General features: G+C 39.7%; 1 protein-coding gene across 6 annotated transcripts; it reads right to left on the bottom strand.

Moving 5' to 3' along the window:
* Positions 1-1,679: 1,679 nt before the first annotated feature.
* On the bottom strand, positions 1,680-25,465 carry MARF1 (meiosis regulator and mRNA stability factor 1). 6 transcript variants are annotated; one of them, XM_072935773.1, is made up of 28 exons: positions 25,335-25,465; positions 23,912-24,119; positions 22,276-22,422; positions 21,754-21,951; positions 20,616-20,790; positions 19,064-19,290; positions 18,133-18,250; positions 17,251-17,423; positions 15,991-16,425; positions 15,244-15,413; positions 14,978-15,139; positions 14,561-14,750; positions 13,703-13,881; positions 12,762-12,842; positions 12,188-12,424; positions 11,360-11,479; positions 10,857-11,032; positions 10,399-10,619; positions 9,670-9,812; positions 8,296-8,429; positions 7,565-7,767; positions 6,867-7,094; positions 6,362-6,592; positions 6,045-6,254; positions 5,253-5,313; positions 5,015-5,155; positions 4,244-4,414; positions 1,680-4,121 (listed from the first exon to the last, which is right to left on the bottom strand). In XM_072935773.1, the coding sequence occupies exons 2-28, from the start codon at positions 24,056-24,058 to the stop codon at positions 3,889-3,891; spliced, it is 4,911 nt and encodes a 1,636-aa protein (XP_072791874.1). In that variant the 5' UTR covers positions 24,059-24,119; positions 25,335-25,465; the 3' UTR covers positions 1,680-3,888. The 6 variants fall into 6 exon arrangements, with proteins under 6 accessions (XP_072791874.1, XP_072791871.1, XP_072791872.1 ...); XM_072935770.1 differs by having other exon boundaries at positions 21,754-22,422; XM_072935771.1 differs by having other exon boundaries at positions 21,754-22,422; positions 23,912-24,116; positions 25,335-25,463.
* Positions 25,466-26,696: the final 1,231 nt, after the last annotated feature.

Raw genomic sequence — 26,696 nt, 5'->3', positions numbered from 1 at the left:
CAGTGGATTTTAACAGGCTTGATCACAAAACCAGAGATGACTGCAGCTAGTACCAAGTTTCTTGCAGCCAATTACCTCATCCCAGCTACACCAACAGAAGAGTTTGTTGTTTTTCTCCCTCATGCCACAGGCAGGATGCAGTTCTTCACTTCTGAATTCAATAACTGAAAGACTGACTTGAAACTTGAGCCATGGCATGACATACAATAGTGCTTTGACAGCCATGTCAAAACATGCTCAAATAACATCCTGAAGTGGCATTTCAGAAATTTCTTGTAAAACAGAAGGTTTTAGATCAATCTGCTTTCCATAGCATACATATAGCACTAGAAACTATTTTAATAATCACTTGAATTAGGATTTTTTTTCTGTCTTTATCCACCTAAGTCATACAAAACAAAAATAGTCATAGAGGAAGGAATATGGGAAGCATTTAAAGGGATGCTTGCTAGGAAAATGCTATTAATAGGAGTTAAACCATAGCTCACCATGCAACCAGTCTATCCTGTTACATTATGGCAAGCAAAATAAGCCGTATTAGTTTTAGAAAAAAATAAAAGCTATTTCCATCACCACCTTTTTACTAAGTTAAAACAGATGGCTTAACATAAAATGAGAATAAAAGTGGGAATGTTTGCAGCACAGAACCAAAGCAGCATATAAAATCAAACTCATCTTTTGAAGGTAATCACATACCAGGTGCTATGAGGGATTTTACACATTCATTTACTTAAAAACACAACTACTGAAAAATGAAATTACAGAGTGGTGATTATAGGGTTTGTGATGCTGCTCGAGGAAGTTTTTATAAACCACCTGTTCCTCCTTTCAAAGAGGAATAGTCATTATTTCCAAGAGGGATATTTATTACATTGTTTATTGAGGATTTCCCAATAAGTTTGTTAGGTAGTTATTTGAAAATTGTTTAGCGAACAAGTACTCTGTGAGGTCAAGTGATTGCTTATCTGCAACAAGCCTGACGTTTATTCCAGCAGAATAACTCCACTTAACGGTTCTGTTGAGTGAGAATATGTCACAGAACAAAAACAAAAAAAACCCCAAAAAAAGAGAAAGTCAGGAACAGCTCATTCAGCTCTTTTTTCCATGAAGCTGTGAGATGATAAAACAGTTCAGTTGCATTTTTTTGTTTTGTTAAGATTTTGAATTTCAAAACGCTCCAGTGAAAGAAATTGGCCATATTTGCAATTCCTGAGTAATTACCATCTTCAAGCTGGAAAAAGCTATTATAACTCAAAAGTGACTCATTAACTTTATTAACGTTCACATGACCTTATTTGCAACAATTTTAACATTTCAAAGGGAGACTCACTGAGGAGGAACACCTGATGTCCACCTGCTGAATTTACACCCCTTTCTCCATTTTTTCTCTTTAGTATGATAAATAGCACAGCTTCTTTTCAAAATCAACCCTGCACATGACCTTGCATGGAGAGCAGCAAGAGACACTGACTGCATCTGCAAACAGCTCAATTGCAAAAACTAGGCAAAGCCTCAATCTCCAGAATTTATGGTGTTTCTTTAGTCTTCACTAAACCCCTCTGTTTTGTCTCAATTATTAAATTTAACACGACACAGCAAGTTAAGTATTCTAGGGCAGGTTGGTTTGTTTTTTGGTTGTTTTATTTTCCTCCCCACAGGTCTTGAGACAAGGACAAGAGTTATGCTTGCTTGAAAATTTTATTGACAACTGTTTGGTCCCAACACACAAAACAGCACTTGAGCCACAAAAGAAAGTGTCCAAACAAAGTAGACAGCTAAGAAAAGAAGTCTTTCTTCTCTCTTCCATCCCAAGGAAAAAAATAGTGCATAAATTGAGGGCTTCAGTGACATTTTTTTCTTTTAAACAAACATGAATCTGAAGTAGTACATTTATTTGCTAAATTAAAGAATTTCATGGTTGCAATGCTTTTAAATCTGTAAGTCACATCATTCATTTAACCTTTTGGATAAAAAAATATATTGCAATTCAATTAGCTATTTTGTTACACTATGAACACAACTTCTCAAAAGTATTATTCTATTACTTTCAAACAGCAATTTCAGCAGAATCACACATGAATCCAGATAAGATATGCTGACCTCCACATGTGGTATAACCACCACACCACTTGGATAAACACCATATCTTCCTCTGAAGCAAAAACCTGGTTTTCTTTAGTACTTCAAATGACTTGTAGCTGCATCTCATGAAAATACTATTTAAGGCTGGTCTCTTCTCCAGTGCATGCTCTTCTGAAACAAAGATCTAGACTGATCACTGTCAACCCTAGCAAAGTTAAGGTGAAAGCAGATTTTCTTGCATTTAACTCACTAAAAACATTCCAAGAAAACTTACTTCTAAATTTCTTCTTCTATAGCAGTATGTCTGTAGAGATTTACTGTGGACTCAAAATACTGTGCCATAATGCTCAGAAAAACTTCCCAGTGTTTCTATGCACTTACAATGGCTATAAACGCACTACTGGTAATACTTGCCTAAATATAAAAGATTTTATAACAAAATCTGACTAGTAAAATTCTGTCCATAGCCATTGTTCAGTGGCATTTCCTGCTGCTGGCTGAAAAATTAGAGCCTGTGTTCCATCTCTTGCATATTACAGTAGAATCCATCTAAAAAAAATACTCAGTTGGCCAGTGGAAAACTTCTAGTATAGGTTCTTTCAATACTACAAGCATTTATTTGCTGCCTGGCAAATACAACCCATTGTAAATGCCATGGTTACCCAGAATGGGTAGAAAGTCTCACACACTGGACAGTTCTGCTAACTAGAGTTAAGGTCATCCACTGACTTAGCCTCTCTCCCAAAGCTGGCCCTTGCAAAAGCCAACACAAGATACCACAGATTCAAAAAGCTGCCAACACTAGGAGTAAGTCTTAGAATAAAAACAGACACAGCTAAAAGAGAGCACATCAAAGAAGGAGCTTCCCATTTACTGAACATGCTTAAAAATAGAAAACAAGGTTAAGCAGAACAACCTTAGCATTTCCACATGTAGCTAGAACTTTCCTTACAGGTGGAAATAGCATCAATGCCTTCCATCACCAGCCATTTTAATAAGACCTGCTCCATTATCTGTAATTTATGCATTAGATGCATATTTCAGAATCTTCCTAACTTCATTTCTAGACACAATGAAAATGTGTGTGTCTGTTATCTTACACTCATGACATCAAGACAGTCTTTTCCTTAACCAAACCCATGCCAGACAAACTAAATATGAGGGAAGCATCAGTGTCCTAGAAAGCTCCTAAATGGAAATGAAAGCTACAGCAAAAACACATTTAAAACAAGTTTTACACAAGACCCACAGTCTCCTACAGACATCTTTAGACAAGCATTTCCAATGCAGTTACAAGTCATCTGAAAGGTCAGAACAAGTTTCCCCTCTGGAGGACAATCAGCTCCCCTCACTCTTGTCATCCCAGGTCAGCAAGTTAAAATTTCTCAACAGGCTTTTGAAAGACAAATCATGCATCTCATTAATACTGTCTGAAACAATACCAGTAAGCAACAGCCTATAGAATACAATATGCTACATGTATGATTACATCACCAACAAGGCTTAAAGAAAATAAAATCTGTTCCGTGTTTGTTGAATTAATATTTTGCTTTTACTGAACACATTTATGAAAAACTGTAAATTTTAAGAATAATTTAACAAATGCCAGATTTTTTTTCAAAATAATAGAAAAAAATCTGCTCTGCTAACAGCTGTGTTCAGTGTAAAAGGAACAAAATCTTCACAGAATACATTAAATACAAATCAATTCCTCTAGGTTTTCCATTAAAATACACATGGGCTTGCAAACAGCTTTACTTTGTGCACAGTCCATAGGTGTTTGTCTTTCACACTAAAAAGAGAGAGTTAAAGCTTGGTTACAGGTGCAAGTGAGAAATTTGCTGCCAATTTGACCTTGTTTTTGTGTTGCTTTTTGGCTGGGCTGTCCGTTGCTTCTTTGTTTACTTGGGTTTCAGAGGACTGACAGGGAGGCACTGAAGCATTCTCTGTGGTGTCAGACACCACAGAACCAGAGATCAGCTTTTCTTGAGCTGTGGTAACAATCGTCTGTTTTTCTTCTTCTGTTAAAATCATTATCTCTAAAATAAATAAGACAACTCAATTTACTGATGCTTTTTTTTTTTTTCACACAGAGGCAATAAAATACTCAAAGAGAATTCATCAGCCTGATTTGAAGCAACAAAGGGAGGCAAACTCTTACCTGGGAGGGATGCAGGGCGTTCCTCAAACTGAATGAGGTCTGCAGACTCAAGAACCACGGGATCAGGTCTCAGCTGGGGGGATGGCAGGCAGGAAGGTACTGGCTCACACAGGAGATCAACAGGAGATGTGTTGGTGAGGCAAAGAAGTTCTTGCTCTGTTTGATTAGAAACTACAAAAATAAGGGAACATCTTTCAGAGCATCTGTAAGCTGTGAAGGTGTCACTACTATCACAGGTAAATGTAAAGTCTCCAGATGTAGATCTGAGGATTTCAGAACTATGCTGTATTTGAAATACTAACACCAACCTAATTTAATTAATGTTAATTAATCTCAGATTCATTTGCTGCATCAAGAGCATCTAAGTAAATTCTCATCAGAATACAGGAGACACTGTTAGCAGAAGCTTCTGCTGACCCCCCTCTCTCATTAGCTTCATGTCCATAGACTTAAATTTCCACCAAATTCACTAATGCTGCTTCCCTGGGTAGCAGGGAAGCAGCATTACCCAGAAGTACCCAGAAGCTCTCTCCCTACATATAAATATATATATATATATATGTATTTATCTATACACACACACATTTATAGACTAGCAGCTCAGAACACAAGCCTAACCACAAACTCAGAGAAGTTCAACAAGCTTTCAAGCCAAAATGCATATTTACACAAGTTCAGATTTACTAACTCACCTTTCCCCATGCTGCTTCAATTATTCTACTTATTTCCCCTAAGACCATAAATTCCTTATATAAACAAATTTTGCATTACCATTGCTAGGCCCTCCTAGATTTAGTTCCATTGAAGAAGTGGATCCTTGGGTCTCCATAATATGTCCATTATTGTCAGCAACTTGATTTCCATGATCATCTACATGATCAGTAGGGGGAAAACTAGGTGAGCTAAAACGAGCTACAAAAAGGCAAGTTAATTTGGTTAGTTAACTGAAGCTGCCTCTTAAAAAATATAAAAGAAAACTAAGATACTACTCAAAATTGAAATGGCTTACTTTTCATATCATTCTTCAAGACTACAATTCTCTTATGGCCATGTCCTTTAATCCAGACCACCTATTAAGAAGGAAGCAGAATTGAACATCAGCATGTGCTAAGCTCAAAGCTTTTGCTCACTGCCTTTCATCCAGCTTTGCACTGACATGGTTATCAACAGTAAACTAAAGCACATTGCTAATTTGTCCTACACTACTCAAGTAAAGGCTCAAAGTAATTGATACCAAAGGCAAACGATAGTGCCACAAAGTATACTAAATAAACATGAATGAAATGAAATGTTTAAACATGGAACTGAAAAATTCCTTTCTGTCACTCTTCAGAAAGATTGGCTTACTTAAAGGAAATACTATAGCCACAAACTATCACAGAATTATTCCAGAACACTTAGAACATGTGGATGACAAGAACATGACACTTCTGACAAGGTCCCAGAATTCTTCACTCTCAAACCTAATAATGCACTCTGATCAAAATGAAGGTTCAGTACTGTACAACCATTCATTCACACAGACAGAAAATAAATTTTCTCACTCAGAGATACCAGGGATGTTTACAGCCTTACTAGGTACAGTTCTTAAGCCAAATTTCCCCAAGACATGTGTGCTGGTTCACTTGCTTTTTCTGATTTCTCAGAAGTGTATTAAAAACATAACTGGTACAAGCTAGCTATTCTCTGAACAAGGTAATTACTCCAGTAAGTCACCCTAACTAACAGAAACTGGTTGTGTAACCACTTTTAAACCATGCAGAAATCTCTACGTCATTGTGCAAAACTGAGTTCTTCACACCTGTGGAATTGCTCCCAAGAGCTCTTCTAAATTATTGCATCCATATGCTTTAGGCTGCAGCACTTCTCCTGTGTATTTGCTGTATGCTACTGGGAACTCGTGAAGAAAAATTTGCTGATAATGGTAGGTGTGAAGTAAGGACCTCACATTCTTTGCAAAAACATACAGATTTGTAAGCTTGACATATTCTGCTGCACCATTGGTAAAAACCTAACAGAAAAAGAAAAATAAAAGGAGAAGGAATTAGAGCACACACTTCCACAGCCTCTAGGCACAATGGCTTTTCAAATGTATCAGAAAGGCGAGAGCTTACATACCTCAACCAAATAAGGCAGACTCTTCAGGAGTTCAGTTAAGGTCATAAATCCATATTCACATGGATTAAGTGAAGTACTGTGGACTGTTTCATAATGTTGCTTAAGCTGCTCAACCGAGAGCAAGGATGTTCCATCCCAGGACATCAGCAAGACCAGCAACTGGGCAGTCAGAGTCCGCAGAGATTTTCTATTTATCAGCTGAATTTGCTTGCCAGATTCTGTGTCAACCACCTGGAAAAATTTATTGGGAAAGAAGTTTGGGACATAGAAGAGACTGAATTAAAAATAAGATATATAACTGGGTTTTATTTGAGCATACCTGTATCTGATATTCCCCTAGTGAAAGACACACAAAATCAAGCATCCTATTATGTGTAAGTATTTACTTTAAATATACAAAACCTGTACAGCTGTGCAGCAGTTTCTGTCCACTGGTATGTATGATTTTACTCTTTGTTACAAGCCGGTTGGTCCTGACTGAGTTCCAGCCAGGCCCAAGGGTTACCTTTACAACGTGGCAGAGTTTCTGCATGAGGGCTGGCACGGAGCTGACGTCGAAGTCGTGCAGGCGCAGGGCGTAGCCGAAGGTTCTGCTGTACTCGGGCAGCAGCTCAGCCAGCAGCAGGGAATTGTCCTTCTGCGCCCGCAGCAGCTTCACCAACTGGGCAGCCACGGCCTTCACCTGCTCCACCTCCGTCAGCGTGAGAATCTTCTCCTCCCCACACTCCAGCACCTACAGAACACAAGTGACACTTTGCTGAGGTGACTGATGCAGTCTGGATGAACAAAATGTAAGCTGCAGCTCAAACTCGGGGGCTGCAGGCAGGGATTTGCTGTGCACCAGGGCTCAGCCACCTCAAAAGCTATTTGTACAGAAAACAGCCGTGTAATGTCTGAAACAGAACAAAACAAGCAGCAAAACTTAACTTTTTTAAACAAACTGAATACAATTATAATAAAACTTAGCTCCAATTTTGAGACACTGAATTTTGTTTGAATTCGTTAACAGTCTCCTGAATGTGCTCAAAACCATGGACCATTTTACCAAAATAGCATTAAGATTTTATTAAATACAGCTGTCTAAACATTACAGGTGCAGAGTTTATAACTCATACTAAAGTTTGTGACAAATATAACCCCTGCTGAAACAGTTATATACATTCCACAAAAATGCTTTAGACCAGCTTATGATTTTGAACTTACAAGTAAGACATCTGGTATGGCTTCAAAGAGTTCAAGTAGTTTTGTAAACCCATAGTAAGCGAGTTTGCACTGGCGCCCAAAGTGGTGGTGGTAACAAGGAATAAATTTATTAAAGGGCATTCGAAAATGGGGCTGGTGCCGCAGCAGATCCACCACCTCCTTGGAAAACTGCTTGGTTCTTTCAATTTCCTCCTGGGTACGTTCTAAAATTAAAAATAACAAAGCAAGAGCTCCATCCCAACATGCTTATGAAATGTAACAGAATACAATAAGCAAACACAGTTGCTGGTTTTCAGCATGATCATATATTATCATCATATTATGCCAAATCACTCTTTTCTTCTACCACTGAGACCTTTACTAGGCTTACCAGTTTAAAAGTCAAACAATCAGGTTATCAGGCCTTTAGAAGGTTTTTAAATGGCCAAGTATGTTGGTGTTTTTCTTCTGTATGGAAACATACCACTGTCTGATCATTCCACAGAAAGCAAAACTACATGCAGAAGTAACATTATTTTATGCTTTCTGCCACCTGTTTTCCTGTCTGTTCTATTTTAAGGGTTCAGAGAATTACATTCTTGATTTGCTAGAACTCAGCAACTTAGTTATAAAGGCAGAAACACAATTATAAAAAAATCCAAGTCACTCCTACACACTTGAGTAATTAAAGCTTCAGAACAGTCAAAGAACAACCTATTTAGAAACAGCACAAGAAACTTTCATGAACATACCTCTTTTAGGAATACAAATCACCATTTCATTGTCTTGCTGTGACAAACAGATGGTTGTATCTGGAATTTCTGATATAATATCAGCCAGTTCACACACTCCATACTCAGTAACATCCCAATCCTTAGAGAAACACCTGCAAGTTTCAAAAAATTGTGTGTAATACAAGTATTAATGTGTGCTGGGTAGGCAAAAAATACATTTTTTGGTGAGTTGAGAAAGTAAACCTCAAATCCTAAAAAACATAATTTCCACATTAGCAGTGATACCTTCCTGAAAAACAAAGGCAAACTAGAAGTCCATTCTAGCCAGAGAAGTAAGACTTACTGTCATGTGAACAATCAGTGTAACAAAGAGCTGTACATATCAACTAGTGGTTTTAAGTGCTTTAGGAAAATGTAATTGCGCTGTGTATTAAGCTCCAGCTGGCTGCACTTCTAATACTCTGTATTTGCTTAATAGTTACAGCCATACACTCTTTTAAACAAGAACAGGCCTCAAGAGAAAGCAGAGATCATCTCCTGGAAAACATCATATTAAAGCCTCCCAATACTGTGCAATATATTAAAATGCATTTACTCTTCCCTCTTCTCCAACCAAAATCTCTCAGGAGCAAGAACACTTCACAAACACTCTTATTCAATAAGTGGCCAGTGCTGACTCTACATTAAGTAGATTTATAAACAACCAATAATGTATTTTTGCCAAGAGTGGAAATAGGAAAGTGCACCCCCAAGAAGGAGCTGTTGGCACACAATTTACAACAGTACACACATAAAGGTAAATCCACAGGTAGCTCCAAGATGCCATGGTTTGTTTAAAGCACCCAACTATTACTTTCTAGTTTTCTATTAAAGAAAGCATCAATCTTGGTTCTTTAAAAAACCCAAATAAACCTCTACTTTTTTAGGATGCTAGCACAGAAGTTTCCAGATAGGTGTTACTCCTAAATTTTCCCACTGCTAGACCCAGTTAAAGTAGTAAAAGTAACTCCTGGCAGTTAATCTATCCATCTTATGTTTCCTTCTGAAGAAAACCTAAGCTAAGTTTTTCCTTTACTGTTCATGTTAATGTGCCATGACCTACTTGCTTAAATCCAACGCTGCAGTCATGGCTTCACTGAGAACTAATGAAATACAATAACCTATTTCCAACCCCAATGAAGTTAAATGAACCTAAAGTACTAAAGGAAGGAATAAAATATGGCAGAGCACTTTTAATTTTTGTTTTCATTGAAAGTGTGAACTTCCACATTGCAATGAAAAGGCAATGTGGTCGCCACAGTTTTGAGATTTTACATGCTGCCTCCTCTTGCACTAGGTATTAAAATCACCATCAACAGAGAGGCCCTGCACAGTTTCATTAAGGTAACTTACCAGTGATAAGCCTGCAAGAATTCCCTCACAATAACTTGCTTGCTGGCCTGGGACTTGAGCAGCTTCAGTAAATCTTGAGTGAAGCGCTTCACCTGAGCTCTGTGTGTTAGCGTTAACAAGCGTTTGGAACCCATGCCAAGAATCTGAAAGCAAATCAGATTTGGTCACTCACACCCAGCACCCTCAGAAAAAGGCATTTAAAAGCCAATATTAGTATAGGTAGGCTAGAAGAAGAATATAATAGAGACAGCATCTGTAATGGCAGCCTCATGAGACCACCCACTTTCGGTACTAACAACTATGCCCTTGAGAAATTCAAGATTTCATCCACGAGTGCTACTGCATTTGTATTGGTTATTTAAGAATCCTACAACCAACTGCTGTTCAAAGTTGTAAGTGAATTGACCACAGGGTTTTTGTAACAAGGTTACATGACTTATTTGTCACAGAACTCCTTTCAAGCCACAGGCAACACATCTCAGCTCAAATCATGAGCACTCAGCATTTGCCAGCGTCTTACGCTGCAGGCAGCACAATTAAAAACTTTTACCCAAGCATCAGCCATAGGTTAAAAGCAGCTTCAAACTTTATTCTACCAAGGTTTAGTCAACCAGCTCTTTAAAGGGGCACTAGGTACCACCCAGCATCTGTTCTGCAACAGCAACCAGGAATTCAGATGGCTGCAGCCACAATTCCCCAGGTCAGAGTGGCCAGAACCACCTCACTCACCTGCAGGACATGAGGCACTGCTTCCAGCAGCTCCATTAATTTGGAATAGCCATAGTCAGACACCCTGCATTGCTTTGCAAAGTGGTGGTGGTAGGTTGGGATGAATTTGCTGACAGGGATGACACAGGATGGCTGGCTTTTGAGCAGATCTATCACTTCTCGACTGAACTGAATGAGCTGGGGATTACCTACAGGGCTCTTGGAACGCAGAAGCCAAGGATCTACAAACAAAAAAGCCTTATTGTACTTTTCACAAGTACTCTTTCACTAAATACTTAACTTTAATTATGAATTGAAGGTACAGCATAGGAGAAAAGTATGAACATTCAAGCTGAAAGCTTCTGGTCATAAAAAGTTTAAACAATTATACATGTTTGTTTTATTAGCAGAACTTGTTAGCTTATTTTTTAGCATAAAAAAATTAGTTAAGAGAAAAAGTTTCAAGCAGAAATATTTACCTGCAGTAGGAGGTGGTGGTTTGTTATGTATCCATTTGATAACTTTAATGCCATTTTGGGCAGTGGCAATGTTAACTCCAGGAACACAGGTAATCAGATGTTCTAAGGGAACACCACCTTGGCCTTCTGGCACCATTTCAAGATCATTGAACTCTGACATGTAACAATCAGGAAAACTATGGAGGCAAAAAAAAAAGCTTCCTTTATACACTAAAATATCACTATAATAATGGTCCCAAAAACAGTATTTTGAGACATTTCATGAGTAAGAAATTTCAACAACTTACTGACACATTACAGAAATCTCCATAAAATACATATTTTGAGTGTGCTGTTTTTGCTAAAGATGATTTTTAAAAGTGATCACTTCATAGTGTATTCATTTGCTCTAAAGGATACCATTTTGTGTAAGAACTGAGTTTATATACAACAGGTAATTCCCAAAAAGATTTAAGTCTTCAACCTATCAGACCTTACTAAAACCAGAAATTAAAATACTTTACCTTAGTAAAGGCACAGTACCCTCATGTGTCTGTAGAAGACTGTGAACTTGGGGAGCAAATGTCTTCAGAGACAAAACCACAAAAGGAATTCTATAGGAATCTGGATCAAACTCATGTTCACTGCAAAAATAACAGGTTCAGGTTTTTACCCTTACTCTACACAAAGGTCTAACATATCTGTGTTCGTATAGATATTAAACATTATACTATATGCACATAACATACTACTAATAATGACAATAGCACTTGTAGTACAGTACAAGCAATTTTCATAATTTTTCCTCAAAAAGAATACAGCTACAGCAAACTTCCAGAAGTAACATTTAGAAGACCATATTTTTATTATCTATGAAAACTTTAAAACTAAATTTTAGCAGCACATACCAGGCAGTTAACAATAATCACCTAATAACTCTCTACTAGCACAAGAAGAAACCTGCGACTCACTATGAATCACTTACTAAATGTAGCTGGAGGACAAAATCACCAATAATTACATAATAAAATTCAGGTAATAGAAGTCTCTAGTATCTACAACCTTCCTACATAACCAGAGGAATGCAGGGAACCTTCCAGCTTCCATTAATGAGGTGCTCAAATCCTGGCAGCTGTGCTAGAACACAATTGCCTTACCTGGACACATCAACCCATGAGAACTGCCTAGAAAATCCACTGGCCTGTCTTACTACTTTCTGCCTTGTACTTGTAAATTTGTGAGGAGTGATTAGAGCACATTATGAGAACACACACCTCAACTTTAATATACTGGTTCACTATTAATGCTGTTCAAATATTTGAAATATTTATAGTATTTTATACACAGCTTACATAAAGTCTTTATTCAGGCAATGCTGCTTACAAACAGGCTCGTGATATTCCAACTCTTCAAATATTATTGGACTACAGTTTGCTGAGGAGCCATCGTGTGACTGTGAAGATCCCAAGGGGCTCTGCCTGGCTTGGCTGCTGGGCAGGAGGCACACGAGCCTCCCACTCCCCTGGTCACGGATGGCCACGGTGTCCGTGAGTTTGTACAAGTCTGAGACAATCAACTTCCGGCCAAACCTAAAAGGGAGACATTGAAATAAAGGCACTTTATAGAGGCAGGGAAGGCAATGCTGTAATCTGCATTTTTGTTTAATTAACAGGAATTTGCTAGAAACTATTCGATGCAAAATGTTAAAGTAACTAACCTATTCAAACAAGTAAAATACTGAAAGTAGAACCCTCTAAAAAAGGCCAGTTTGCCATAAATACCTCTGGGTAGTTATGCTGTATACTGCAGCACCTAAGAAAAAAAATTCATAATTCTCCACTGTACTATTCTAAGTCACTGCAAACAATCGTACATGATCAGATTTTTTTTTAAGAAGCATTGGAGAGGAAACCACCAGGAACATACCTTTTTTCATAGATTTCTATGAATTTGAACACAGGCAAGCAACAAGCAGGTGCATCCTGCAGAATGGACATTGCTTCTGAGCTGTAAGAGAAGTTTTGCAGCATTAGCACAAAATTAATCTGCTGTTATTGGATTCCAGCCTAAATTAGCAAGATATTTACAGATGCAGTTTATGAACTATACATAAAACAGGACAAAGTGTGTTCCATTCCAGCCCTACAAAAATTGTCATTTTAGATCAGGGAGCACAAGTAGTACCATTTCTGCTAATTCATCATGGTCATGTCTCTGAAGGAGTTGCAGCTTTCATAGGTGTGCTCATATCTGAGCACCTATAAAATGCAACAAAGCTGCAGCATTAGAAGTTAGCAGCCTGGCAAGTAGCACATAATTATAAAATACTCTACAGTCCAAGAACTAGTTTCATTCTGTGAATAAATGATGACAATTCTTTCCTAATGCTTTCTTTCAGTAAGAAAAAAAAAAGAAATATTTGTATTCTCACTAGCATTAGCACTCTTAAGTTGTATCATGTTCCAGGTAGCAAATGAAATGCTGTCAGTGTTTCCAGATGTGTACCCACCCTCAAAAACTAAATTCATACACACTTTCTTGGAAGAAAGAAGAAATAAAGATGCCCAGTGTAATCTTAACTCAGGTGTACAAATTAACTTAAAGGAATATCAGTACCATGTAAGAATAGTGGCACAGCTATTAAACCCTCTTAAAGCAAGGATCTAGAGTCTTCAGATGGAACTTAGAATATAAGCAGTGCAGAAATGCTGAATTAAAAACCAGCCTAGCTGTATTTAACACATTCATCAGATCACACAACAGATTTTACTTTACTTCCCTATTATCCCTTTAAGCAGTATTTTAAATCATCTCTCAGCTACTAATACATGCTAGGACAATTAAGAAGATGCCAAAGTGCTTATTACCTAAGTAGAGAGAGTGATTTATTAGCAGCTCCCGTTGCTAATGAGACCTGGATCCTCTTACTGCCAATTTTGTATCTGTGCAGACTGTTGACAGCACTGATGGCTTCTTGCAGATTTTCCATCTGAACCATAGCCTTCAGCTGGTAGTCTGTGTGAGGACTGAGCTCCACACTTTTTACCTGAGAGGAAGAAAACACCTCATGCACTTACACCAAAACATTAACCCAAGGTAAGCCACCCCTAGAGCCAACAACAAAAGGGAAGCGAGTGTGATGAACCACAGCCATCAGGGCAATGCAAACAAGAGCCAAGCACAGTGATCCTGGGCAAAGACAAGCCCATGGTATTTCATTAACACAAGCATCATCTTTCAATGTAAAGATTATGCCAGAAAAGTGTCATCCACAGATGAGACAAAAATAGGACCACTGACCTCACCTTCCGTAATTGCTTTTTACCAATTCACACTTCCCCTGCTTTTGATCACTTCTGACTCAAAACAGTTTATACTGTGATTTTTAAACTAACATTAGGAATTCAGCTCTACAGCTTAAAAACATTATCCTGTTAAAGCTTAAGTCTCATCCCTATATATTAATGAGCCACTTAGTAAGAATTCTATATAACAAACTTCAGAATACCAGATCTAAAGACCGCACACAAATTAAAAACCTAGTACAAGTGGTTATCTGGTCTTTTTAAAGAAGAAAAACCCCACAATACATCCTTTTAACATGGTTTAAAAGTCCTGCTCCAAAACCCTTCTCTTTCTGCTCACCTGAACCTAAAACTACACCCCTAAATACAAAACCAGGACCTACTTAAAAACAGATTAAATAAAAGAATTTTAGCCTTTACCTTGCCATGTCTTGAGAAGATGTCTTGTAAATTTTGCTGCAACTCTTTTCTGGACAATCTGTAATCTAAGTTGCTGATCTGAATGTCTGCACCATTTGCAAAGGGATCAGGGCAGTCTGTACCACTGGTATGATTCACTACATTCAACGTGAGTGGAGATGATCTATTTGAAAGGTTGGGAGACATACTCCTGGGTAAAATAAAAATATTTATGAGCTGAAGCAACTGCACTACTCCAATATATACATCTCAAAATCAGATAATAGACCCAGGTCAAGTGCATAAATACAGCACTTAAAAGGGTTTTTCCCAGTACACATGTGCAAACAAACTCCAGTACAAACAAATTAACTGTGAATAATGAATGTATATACTGCTGACGTGTCACCTCCCCTCCCAAGACAGACAGACACTTACCGAGATGACCAGCAACTCTGAGACATGAGTAAAGGACTGAGTTGTCTTGAGGCCGTCAACTTACTGAAAGCAGAGGGATAGCTGACCTGAAATACAGTTTCATCTTTATCTTTTTTATCTACAGGGGAATTGGTAATGCTCCTGGAAGCAGAGGTCTCTTTTCTATTTACAAATATATACAAGAAAAAGAAAAAACATCATGTTGTAGAATTTATATTAAAAAATACGTAACTAACATCAACATCTTTTTTTATTTTTAAACATACTTCTGACTATTTTTGGACGATGATTCTGCTGCTCCCACTTTTTTGGTTGCCAGAGACACAGAAATTGCTGCATTAGAGTTACTCGGAGGAGAAGGAATTTGTTCTCTTAAACGTTCTTGCTGGTTTTCAGTATTTTTACTGATGTTCTTTGATTCAAGGCGGCACAGCTCCTATGTGAAACAGATAAAAGGTCAGCATAAAAGCACCAGACATCCCTTGCCAGAGGCCTTCTTTCTGATGGAAGGCTAGAACACTGACCATTTTTTCTTTAATAGTGTTTTCACTAGTATTTCTTAACAAGGAATTTTTAAATTTCTGTGGCAGAAGACAGAGTGTTAATTAGTTTAAATGTTTTGCTACACTGTAGGTTTAACCCTATGTCACCTTAAAACAAGCAAAATGGATAGTGATGCAATTTGCTTGTTTTAATGAGAAGTAGGGTTAGACCTACAGTGTCTAACCTGCAGATGTTACTCATCACCAGTGCAGAATCAAAAGCAGCTGGAATTTGAGAGTAAGTGCCAGCAGTATTTCCAAACTGACAAAAACATGGCAGGGAGGGGGGACAACAACCACCCTCACATTAACTGTCTGTTTCCCAAGCAGATGAACACAGCTCTCATTCAGGAATATCACCACACGTAACAGTTGTTCATTTATTAGGACTGACAAGTTGAAGCAGTAACAGAAGCAATCCTCAGAAGACAAGGAAAATCAAGAACAGGGAAAAAGGCAGAATAACAATACCTGTAAACTTTTGACATTTGTGGGTTTGATGACAGATCCATGAACCTGGAATCCTCTCCCAGCAGAACCTTTGGTACCAGCAGACTGATCATTTGAGTCTTTGTTGAGGAGGCACAGCTTCGTGTTCTTGTTAACTTTTTTGGGAGACTTGACCTTGTCAGTTCCCACAAAGCTGGAGCTTTTTGCTTCATTGAGTTCCTTGTTTTTGGGAGTGAAAGACACTACAATCCTGTTACCAAAAACATCTTCATTTTCCATTCGCTTCCGCGCCCGTTCCGCACTTTCCTGGTTCAAGAAGCGGAGAATTGCGCTGCTTCCAGAAATGCTCAGCACCTTCCCTCCACAGTTGTCTGACAAGCGCCTCAGGCGATTGCTGACACTTTTGCTGTCTCTGTTTGTTGGCAGATTATAGACATACAACAGCGTATGACAAGCCTGTTAAAAGGGAGGAAGATTTTAATTTGATTATGCCAGAACACCCTCTGGTCAAAACCAGAGTTCTAACACTGGCTCTGGTGACCATGCCCTCCTCCCACCACCCCCAATCCCATCACCAAGTCATTCCTTTCACAGCACCCAATTTGTTTGAAAAACTCTTATACCAAGGTGGATCCTCAAACTCCCATCTCCAATACAATTTAAAGTCAGAATAGACTATAGAGTCCCTTATCAATGGATCAATACCTGATCAATTCTCCAGATGAGAAAGCACCATTGTTAACTATCCAATAACCTATATATTCTATACATGCATGTGAAAGCATAGGTCAGGAACTTATTCCAAGAAACAGAAAGTCTTGAGTACTGTACAAAGACAACACATGTCCGAAGGGAATCACCAAGAAAAGGCACAATCACTCAAAACTTCAGAATGCATCACTAAGATGTCTTAATGCACAATAAAGTTCTTACCCAAACTTTCTGCAAGGGAAAGAAAGCATGTAAGATACATTATCTAATATTAAATATTAATATAAAATATTAATTGGTAAAATATTTATTGGTAAGAATGTGCCTTTACTATTTCACTTTTTAGTTAACTACTTTCACATTTAGTATTTCACTCTTCCTGCCTGAAAGCAGAAAGCAAACATTCACACGGTAGTAACTGAAATACAGACAGGGGCCAAATACACAGGAGACATCATTCCCCACCATAATTAATATATGTAATTTCAGCCTGGTGTCCTCCTAAATTACAACAAAAACTGCAATTTGACACTTGGAAATGTCTGCTGCATCGAGAATTAAAATCTTTACCGGCATTTTCAGTGGTAACCTTGGTGGCAAATCCGAAATAAATTCTTCAAAACAAATAAGTTCATGGGCATGATGTAAGAGTGCTTCTGAAGCTTGGTTTTTATGTACTAAAATGATTCGAAAACCGTGTCGATGTCTCAGGTCACTCAGTTCCAAAGCAAAGTTCACATCCGCTGGAGGGGAAAAAAACAGAATAGGCAAGAAAACTCCTGAAAAGTCTGAAACATATGATTGATGAAAAAAGCCCCACAAATCTCACTCAACAAGTTCTATTTCTCATTGGAAATTTCCAGTGAAAAAGCACCAACAGCTACAAGGCTTCTCAGCCATTATTTAAATCAGCAGTTCACATTCAGTCTCAAGACAAGGGCTTCCTTTTAACAGCAGCTTGTAGCAATTCATCAGCAGGGCACTGGACTGGTACTGGGTATTTCTACAGCAAACATTTGTTTAGCTTGAGGGAGAAACCCAAGGCCAACACACAGCAATTCAATAGCTGAGTGGATTGCACTGTATAATATAGAATATGCTGCTATGAGAATTAAAAACATTTTGCTCAGATCATGTACACAGCTCCATGAGTTTTATTTTTCGAGCTTCCTGCTGAAGCTAAATTTAGACAGCAGTCACACACATACCTACTGACACTCAAAAAGGCATCAAATCATAACAGTGACTGAACTGAGCCACGTTCTCATCTTACTGCCCCTGTTTTTCCTTTGCTGCCACTGACATTAAGAATTTTTCAACAGTTCAGTTAAAGCTGGTTCTAAACACCACCCTTGGAAATCAAAATAGTGCCATATGTAAAAATGGCACTAAAAATACTATGGAAGAGAGGAACTAAAGCCAGCACTGTAGCTGAGTACCACAAACACTTACTTGACACAAGAACTACAGTGGCAGGTGCAGTGTGTGTGTCAGCAAATCTCCTCAGACTCTGTCGGAGTTTGTCATCAGCAGCATTCTTGGCTGTAGCATTGATGTGTGCAACAGTCACCTGTGGAAATACATGGAAACATTCTGAAGAAAAGCTTCAATGTGAAGGATGCTTACTTCAATAGAATTAAAAAAAATAAAATACAAGCTCTTGCATGCACTTTTAATTTAGGTAAATTAATGCACACATGTACAGAACAGAACGCATAGGGATCAAAAACTGTTCTGTGAGCACTGAACTTCAACCCTAGTTGTTCAGCAATGTCTTTGGAGTGACTTCTGCTGTTTTGCATTAAGGATCACAACTCATACACCTCAAAAACATTCCAAAAAACTGTCAACCTGTTATCACATCTGCAATTTAGAGGGTGGAAATTTCTGACATAGAAGTCAGCACAAAAAGTTATAAAAAAATACCAAGAAACAGAAGGTATTGATGGAAAACGTACGTAGTGTTAAAGGTGCTCCAAGCAATACTACTAATCTACAGGTGTCCTTACCAATCAGCACAGTATTCACTAACAAAGTAAAAAAGTTAATTTCATAGAATCATACTTCTTTAAGTTTAATAATTTAGATAGATTTGAAGGATAACAAAAACTCCACCACCACATTTTACTGGATGAGATAAACACACTCTTGTGAAAACTAAAGCTAAACCAATTACCTACAGATAACAAAATGCAGATTCACTTTTAAAAACTATCACAGCAGCAAAAATAAGAGAAATCAGTATTAGACACCCCACCCATAAACCAAAGATGCACTACACCCACAGAAGGAAGCAAAGCTTTAATGAATGTGAATCAATCTTGGCACACTCAAAGTATACAAATTCCCAAGCAAGAACACCAAGCTGGTGCAGGTTGGATACCTGGCAGTTGTTAAGCTCCTGAATGACTTCTTTATTTTCTTTACTGATGTCACACACACAGATGAATTCTGCCTCTCTGTGACCTTTAAAAAACTTCTCCCGAATCCTCTGCACAACTGCTACAGCTGAACGGCCAGTGGGAACTGAGCAGTTTTCAATATCCCAGAAAACTCCAATGGGGGGCAAGTTTTCCAGAACCTGTCCTGTCACTGCAACTTCCGGGGACCCTGTGCAGATATAATAAAACAGGTCATTTTTATCTCCAAACACTGAAAACATTAAACTTAGCATAGTATGATCTCTGCACGTGGGAAGCCTTATGAACATTCCCAGGAATGCAAGTTCAGTTTTACTTTCTTAAGGAATCCAACAAACCATCAGTCTTAAACAAAAATTTAGCCACTGTCAGATGAAGAGGCAAGAAAACTTTGACTTTACTTTTAAGCTCTCAAACAAGCAAGTAATATATTTTTTAAAAATTACCAAATGCCACAAAAAAACTGCCTGAAGTTGTGTAACACTTGGTGCTGTATCAGTAACAGAAGCAAAACATGGAAGCTGTTCAAATTTACACTGTGGATTAGATAAGAAATCTAAACAAAACTGGATGAGATGACCAGTACCATGATGGTGATTAGAGAAAATCAAGGCAAGACAGAACGAACAGAGTATCCTACAGCTCAGCTCAGGAGAGTGAGCTATAGAATTTATGCTACTACAGGTTAAGCTGGCATTTCAGCACTCTGAAAATATATTTAAATTTGAACTAACATTATATAACCATTCCATCCCCACAAAACAACTTGAAAAGAGAAATGAGGAACAACACAGAATCCTCACAGTTCAAAAACAAGCTAGAAGTTAATGTTACCTGAGAATTAAAATAAGGCACACCTGATAATCATGTTTGTTTGTGAGTATGTTGGTTGGTTACCCGAAAGACTCACTGGAATAGCATTTGGTAAAAGACACTTGATTGATGTGTCTCCCTTTAAAAACCTTAAAATGGATGCAGTTTTAAAGCAACAGTAAAACTATCAATTTCTTAATATTCTGTGACTTTGAAGTTTATAAATTTTATACTAGATATGATTTTGTAGTTGAAGGATTACTAACATTGCAAAAAAACCAAGCAATTATTTCAGACAATATTTTCCTCTTAAGAACACTTGAGAATTACAAATGTTACACCTTTGCTACATATGGAGTGACAACAGACACTAGACTATGAAAATGCTTTCCAAATATGGCTGAAGATAATTTCTTTATACACCATCAGAACAAAGTAGCTTCCAGTTCAGCAGAATTTTTTTTTCTAGTTCTTAACACAGTAAAAACAGTAGTAAAATCAAAACTCTACCCAAACAATACAGTAGATTAGCTAAATAGTCAAAACAAGTAAAAAAATCAAGTTTTTTTTTTTACTGTTTAGTCTTCTATGACTTCATAGAAGTTTCCAGATAATAGTGCAATTTAAGAGAACTCTTGCTGTGCAACAGAATCTGAAAGTAGAACATCCACTAAATGGAAGTTTCAAACAAATGTGGTTTACCATATTTCTGTGGTGATTTGCCAAGGCTGCTTGCCAGCATCAAACTCTTCTCATTTCCTGCTCCTTTGGTTCCACAGCCATTACAGATTGGGATAGGAACAGGTGCAGTCTGTGCACTTGGAGGAGGAATATTTGGCCAGATTTTAGCAGCATCAACTAGGCTGTTTCTGGTTGGCTGTTGGGACAATTTTTCAGAATACACGTTAATTTAGTATGCAACATTAACACATGCTATTCCATGCTACAAACACTTGGCTTCCCTTCTGCAACAAATGACAGCTCTGATGTGCCTTATAATGCTAATTAACAACAGTCTGATGGCATGAAGGAAGCTTCTATCCTAATGCAAGAAAGATTCTACTAAACTCAACATATCAAGACATGCCACCTTTAAGTAGTACTAATATGCATCCTTTAAATAAAACCAACAAAAACCAGAGACCTAGTATACAAAACCTGCACATGGAGAGTAGGTGGTGTGATAATTCCAAATATATTGAACTCACCATTTAGTTCATTAAAATGAACTAAATATAACTCACTTTTACATCAGAAACTTAAATTTAGAAGTTTAAGTAATAGATATTGCAAAGTTGAGTATATTATTTCACTAGAAATTTCTACTAATATTCCAGCACAGTTCTAACAAGTTCTGAGTTTTACTAAATTGGTACTAAAATATAAATTACAAATTTGGGAAGACTGAACTAAAACCTATCAAACCAAACCAAGACTAGAGTATCCTTTTAGCATAAGATGTATTGCCTGACTTACAAATGGCTCTTTATTGATCAGCTGCCCAAGGGTACATCTTAACTGCTGTTAGCCTTTTCTCAGAGTCCCTACCATGGAACTGCTTAATTGGAGCTGCAAAGAAGAGATGACTAGATTTGAAAGAAGTTAAAACTCCACTTGAGTACATCACAGATCCCCTGTAGGCTGAACATTGTGATAGCTCTTTTGTCTTCCCATTGCACTGAATGCTTCCTCAGGAAAGACCTCAGCTTCATTTGGACTGTGCACCACCAACCAGGGGGATGCAAGCCGCACCCACAGGAGCTGGGTTTTGCTCAAGCTACACAATGTTGACACAAACCACGCAGCAGAGTAAGGAAGGAGAAAGGTGGGGTGTACAAACCTTGCTCAAGCAGTCAGTGCAGTAGTGAGAGCCCTTCAGACACACGGGGGGCACCACGTTTAGGTGCAGAGGGTTGGCGCACACGCGTGGCGGCAGCTCCGGCTGTGCAACGTGCTCGTCCAAGTGCCCCGCAGCCCCACTGGTGAACTCAGGACAGGGGAAATAGCCAGAGGATGGGCAGCTCGGCAGGGCTGGGAACTGATGCAGTTTGTGCACGTTACCATGACAGGGCTGGAAATGGAGTTTTCCACAACAGGCCAGATGCTGACAGGAGGATACACTGTTTTCTACACACATACCAGAGAACTCACTGGAAATTCCTGCCAAATTGCTTCTAGCTGGAGGGTTCTTCAGTGAAGATGCAGACTGATAAGCAAATCCTGACCCTACTTGACAAGTTATCGTCCCAGTGCCTTTTGAGTCTAATATTGTGCCAGGGTGAATCAGATTCCCACCTCCACCACCACCACAATGCATTTGTGGAGTACAAGAAGAGTCAGAGCCATGAGCACAGCAGCTTACTTTGGGGCCAGGGGAAAGCTGTAGTTGCTGTTGCTGAAGAGGATGAACATCGGGAAGCGGCACTGCTGGAAACAATTTAGAGCCAGCATGAGGAGATGAAGCATCCTTCAATTCTACAGCAGCGTTCTTGTTCTCCATGTAATCTTTCTGGAAAACGAAAGCTCAGTTACATTCAGGTACGTGAATAAAACAATTTTATAGGGTAAGAAGCACGTATTTTTGGCTATTACAATTTTACATTTAAAGTGCTATCTTTATGACTACTGTTACCTTACTGACTGAACATATAAAATATTAAAGAGAAGCATGCCAGTTACAGGTGCCAGTCCTAGGTACACCGGTATCAGTAGACTTTGGAAGCAACAAACCCAGAGAGCTATAAACCAGATAGCAAGGAGTCCACAAAACAGAATCAGAAAAGCAGAAAACTGTTAGGCTAAGGCTGAGAGAACCACTCCACAACTTGCAGATCCATAAATCATATTTTACTTAGAATAAAGATGTAAAAATTTTATTAAAATTGTGAAAGTAATGAATTAAAAGAGTACAACTTAAAAAAATAGAAATTACATCAAGCAGGTAATAAGCAGAGAGCAAAGATTCACAAAAACCAAGTGGTTTTTGTCTACTCTGATTTAAGTTATCAAGATGTACAAAGGCACAATAAAAAAGAGGAAGTTTTTTAAAAAATGCCACCAGTGAAAACCAAGCAAGCTTAAAAGAAGCACAGCACAGCATAGTCAAGGTCAGAAGAGGTAACCCGCACAGAACACTGCTACAAAACTTCTGAACAACTTTTATTTTTCAAATTGAATTTAATGCATTTCCTACTACACATGAATTAATAATTAATTATTCATTCCTCTCCACTTGATGCTACATCTCATGAAGATAAACTCATCCAAAAATCTGTCTGGAACTGATTTATATACTAAATTCCAGATTTTATGGCAGCTTCCTTCCTAACCCTCAACACATGAAAACAGCAACATGCTCATCCATTTCTCTAATGTCTTTACTTAGTCAGATTAAATGTGTGTGGAAAGTGCTATTTAACATTAGAGCTCACTTCCTCAAGTACCTAATTGCACTACTCTTTCTAATCCTTAGCCCTTTGCATCTTAAATGCATAGAATTATGTACATTACAGAAAAGGAACATTTAAAGAAATGGGAACAAGGGAAAAGTCAGAGACCTTGTGAAGAACAGTATCCATAATTGCTGTAGCTATTACATCATATTAATGATTCAGAGAAATAAATTTTCCTCCAAACTAAACAGATTAATTGGAAGCAAGACCTCCCTACTCCACTCTTCAGCAATAACTTGGCAGAGCTCCCCAGGAGCTCCTTGCACACCTTTTGAGCAGCCAGCTGCATTATCCCAAACAGCTGTGGAGAGGAAAGCCTGACAAGCAAAGCAGCTTGCCGCTTCTCACCACCACTGGTGGGAGAGCTGTGAACACAGCCAAAGCTCCAAATCCCCAGGCAGGTTTTGTACTCACCTTAGCAGCTGCTGCCTCCGCCTCCTCCTCCTCCCCTCCCCAGCCCCTTCAGTCAGTAACACCACTGGAGTCAGGCACCCATCCCCTCTGCACTGGGAGCCCAACCAGCCTCTCAGGGCAGGCAGAAATTACCGTTTTTGCACTACAAGGCAAAGCCTTCTCAGCAGCAGAAAAGCAATTAGAAAGTTTCCAGAGCCATGGCTTAGCATCATTCTCTTGTCTCTGAAGCCATCCCAAGGATCTATTGCAGAGGTTCTCCGTCCTGTTTCCTTCCATCATACAGCCAAACAAAAAGGTTCAACATCCTTTCATCCCCCCTTCCTTTCATTCTTCCCACCTGCTAAGAGGAAAAAATAAAAAGTACACTTTAAATGACTTTTAAAGCAAGACAGAGAAAAATCAGGGCAGTCTTAAGAATTCCACTACTGCTCTGTCAATGAACCTGCATTAATTATTATTAATTATTATAGGCATAATTAAATTTAATTATGCCTATGGCCAAGGCTTTAGCTAGCTTTTTTAATAAAGGAATGCTCCTTGTGACCCACAGCACAGAAGAACCAGTCCGAAGAGAAATACCTTGGAGTCCATGGCATTAGCTGGAGTCACACAGCTGCTGGCACAAACCAGCACCCTCAGACTTGCAGTGCCCTCTCCTAGAAAGCAGATCCAGGCGGCAAGAGCAGCTCAATTGTAAATACATAACAGGCGCAACTGAACTCAACTGAAATAACTGAGCTGTATATTCACTTTTTCTGTTGGCTAAGAAAACCTACACACAACAGACCTGCATTAAGCACACAGTATTTAGCATTTAAACAGAGCTTCAAATTATTAAAATAACTTACAAGTACTTCTGCTAATCCTCAAGCTGCCCTCCTGCACATCAATCTAGCTTTACAGAACCACAAAGCAGTAAAGCAACCTAAGGCTCAGTACCAGAAGAACAATGGCTTGCAATGAAGCCTTCTTAGCTTCCAATTCCATGCTGCATTCATTAGACTACACTCCTTCAGGTTCTTTTGTATTTAATGTTAAACACAATAACCATAGAACACATTACATGGCACTACATCTATCTCTGCATTGTTTTTAACCTCGAAAGAAGTTTTACTTTTTCTTTTAAGCACAAATATTTATTCACGCGAATCCTAGCTACACAAAATTTATGCTGCCTACAATATCAAGTTCATTAAGTTTTACAACTCCAGAGCACGCTACTTTTGCGTGTGTTTGATGGCAGCGGTATATTCGGAATTAAAGCGGTAACTGAAAAGAGTAAGCGTGACATTAGCCCCACATGCCTGCGCTTTGCCCTCTGCTTCCCGAGGCTCCCGGGGCGCTTCCAGCCCGGCCGCCCCCACAGCGCTGCCGGGCCGAGGCGGCCGCAGCCCCGGCCGCGGGACGGGCCGTGCGTGCGGGGCCGGTGCTCGGCTGCCGCAGCAGCCCCGCGCTGCCGGAGGCCCGGCCGTGCCCCCCGGGCCGCCTCACCTGCTCCGGCCGTGCCCCCCGGGCCGCCTCACCTGCTCCGGCCGTGCCCCCCGGGCCGCCTCACCTGCTCCGGCCCCGCCGCCCCGCGCCGCCGCGGCCCCGCCGGCCTTTGTTGTCCTCCCTCCTCCCGCTCCGCTCCGCCTGCCGCCAGGCGCCCCGCGCCGCAAAGCGCCGCTGCCGCAAACCGGCCGGCGTAACGCGCCCGCCTCCTTTAAAGGGCCGTGAGGCGGGCCCGGAGCGCCGCGAGGGGGGTGAAACAGAGAAACACGGTAAAACACAGAGAAACACGGGTAAAGCACACAGGAACCCGGTAAAACACAGAGAAACCCGGGTAAAACACAGAGGAACCCGTGTTGAACACACAGAAACCCGGGTAAAATACAGAGAAACGCGGGTGGAATACAGAGAAACCCGGGTAAAGCACACAGGAACCAGGGTAAAACACGCACAGACCCGTGTGAACACACAGAAACCCGGGTAATGCACAGAGAAACCCGGGTAAAACACACATAGATCCAGGTAGAACACACAAACCCGGGTGAACACGCACAGACCCGGGTGAACACGCACAGACCCGGGTGGAACAGGCACAGACGGGTAAAACACGCACAGACCCGGGTGGAACACGCACAGACCCGGGTAAAACACGCACAGACTCGGGTAAAACACGCACAGACGCCCCAGCGCAGAAGCCGTGAGCGAACGCGGAGGGCCCGCAGGGAGGGCTCAGAGCAGGGCCCGGGCTCTGCTCCCGGACCAGCAATGGCACAGCAGGAACGGGCAGGAATTCCACCTGAACACGAGGAAGAACTTCTTCCCTGGGAGTGCCCGAGCTCTGGGACAGATTGTCCGGAGAGGCTGGGGAGTCTCCCTCGCTGGAGATATCCCAGCGCCAGGGAGGTGGGACCAGCTGCTGTCCTGTAGTCCCTTCCAAGCGGAGCCATTCACGGTTCTGTGACAGCGAGGTGTTGGAGCAGTGGAGGAATGCAGTCCCCAGGAACAGAACACCGCAAATCCTTATTTCCTTGACAACTAATTGTTCAAATACATTCAAGCAGAAACTAATAGAGTATATGGTTAAATAAGAGCTTGATAGGATGAAATATAACCTCAAATTAAGTTACTATAATGCTAAAAAAAAAGTCCTTAAGACAAAAATTACTTAGCAAACCCCGAAACATCAGTGTGTTATTGGTACCATTCACATTCCAAACCCAAAACACAGCACTGTACCAGCAACTGAGAAGAAATTAACCCTATCCCAGCTGACCAATCTCCTGTTTCTGAATCATTCTTTGGTTGTTGCCATTTTCTATAAAAGACTTTGCTAGTTTCCTCAAAGGTGCAGTACCTGTGTTAAATGCCTGACACCCTGTTCTGCAGAATGGTAACAAAACTGAGTGTCTTGCCTCAGTGTGCTTGGCTC

The sequence above is a fragment of the Taeniopygia guttata genome, chromosome 14 (genome assembly GCF_048771995.1).
Source record: "Taeniopygia guttata chromosome 14, bTaeGut7.mat, whole genome shotgun sequence".
Taxonomy (NCBI): domain Eukaryota; kingdom Metazoa; phylum Chordata; class Aves; order Passeriformes; family Estrildidae; genus Taeniopygia; species Taeniopygia guttata.
This window is presented reverse-complemented; position numbering and strand designations above follow the sequence as displayed.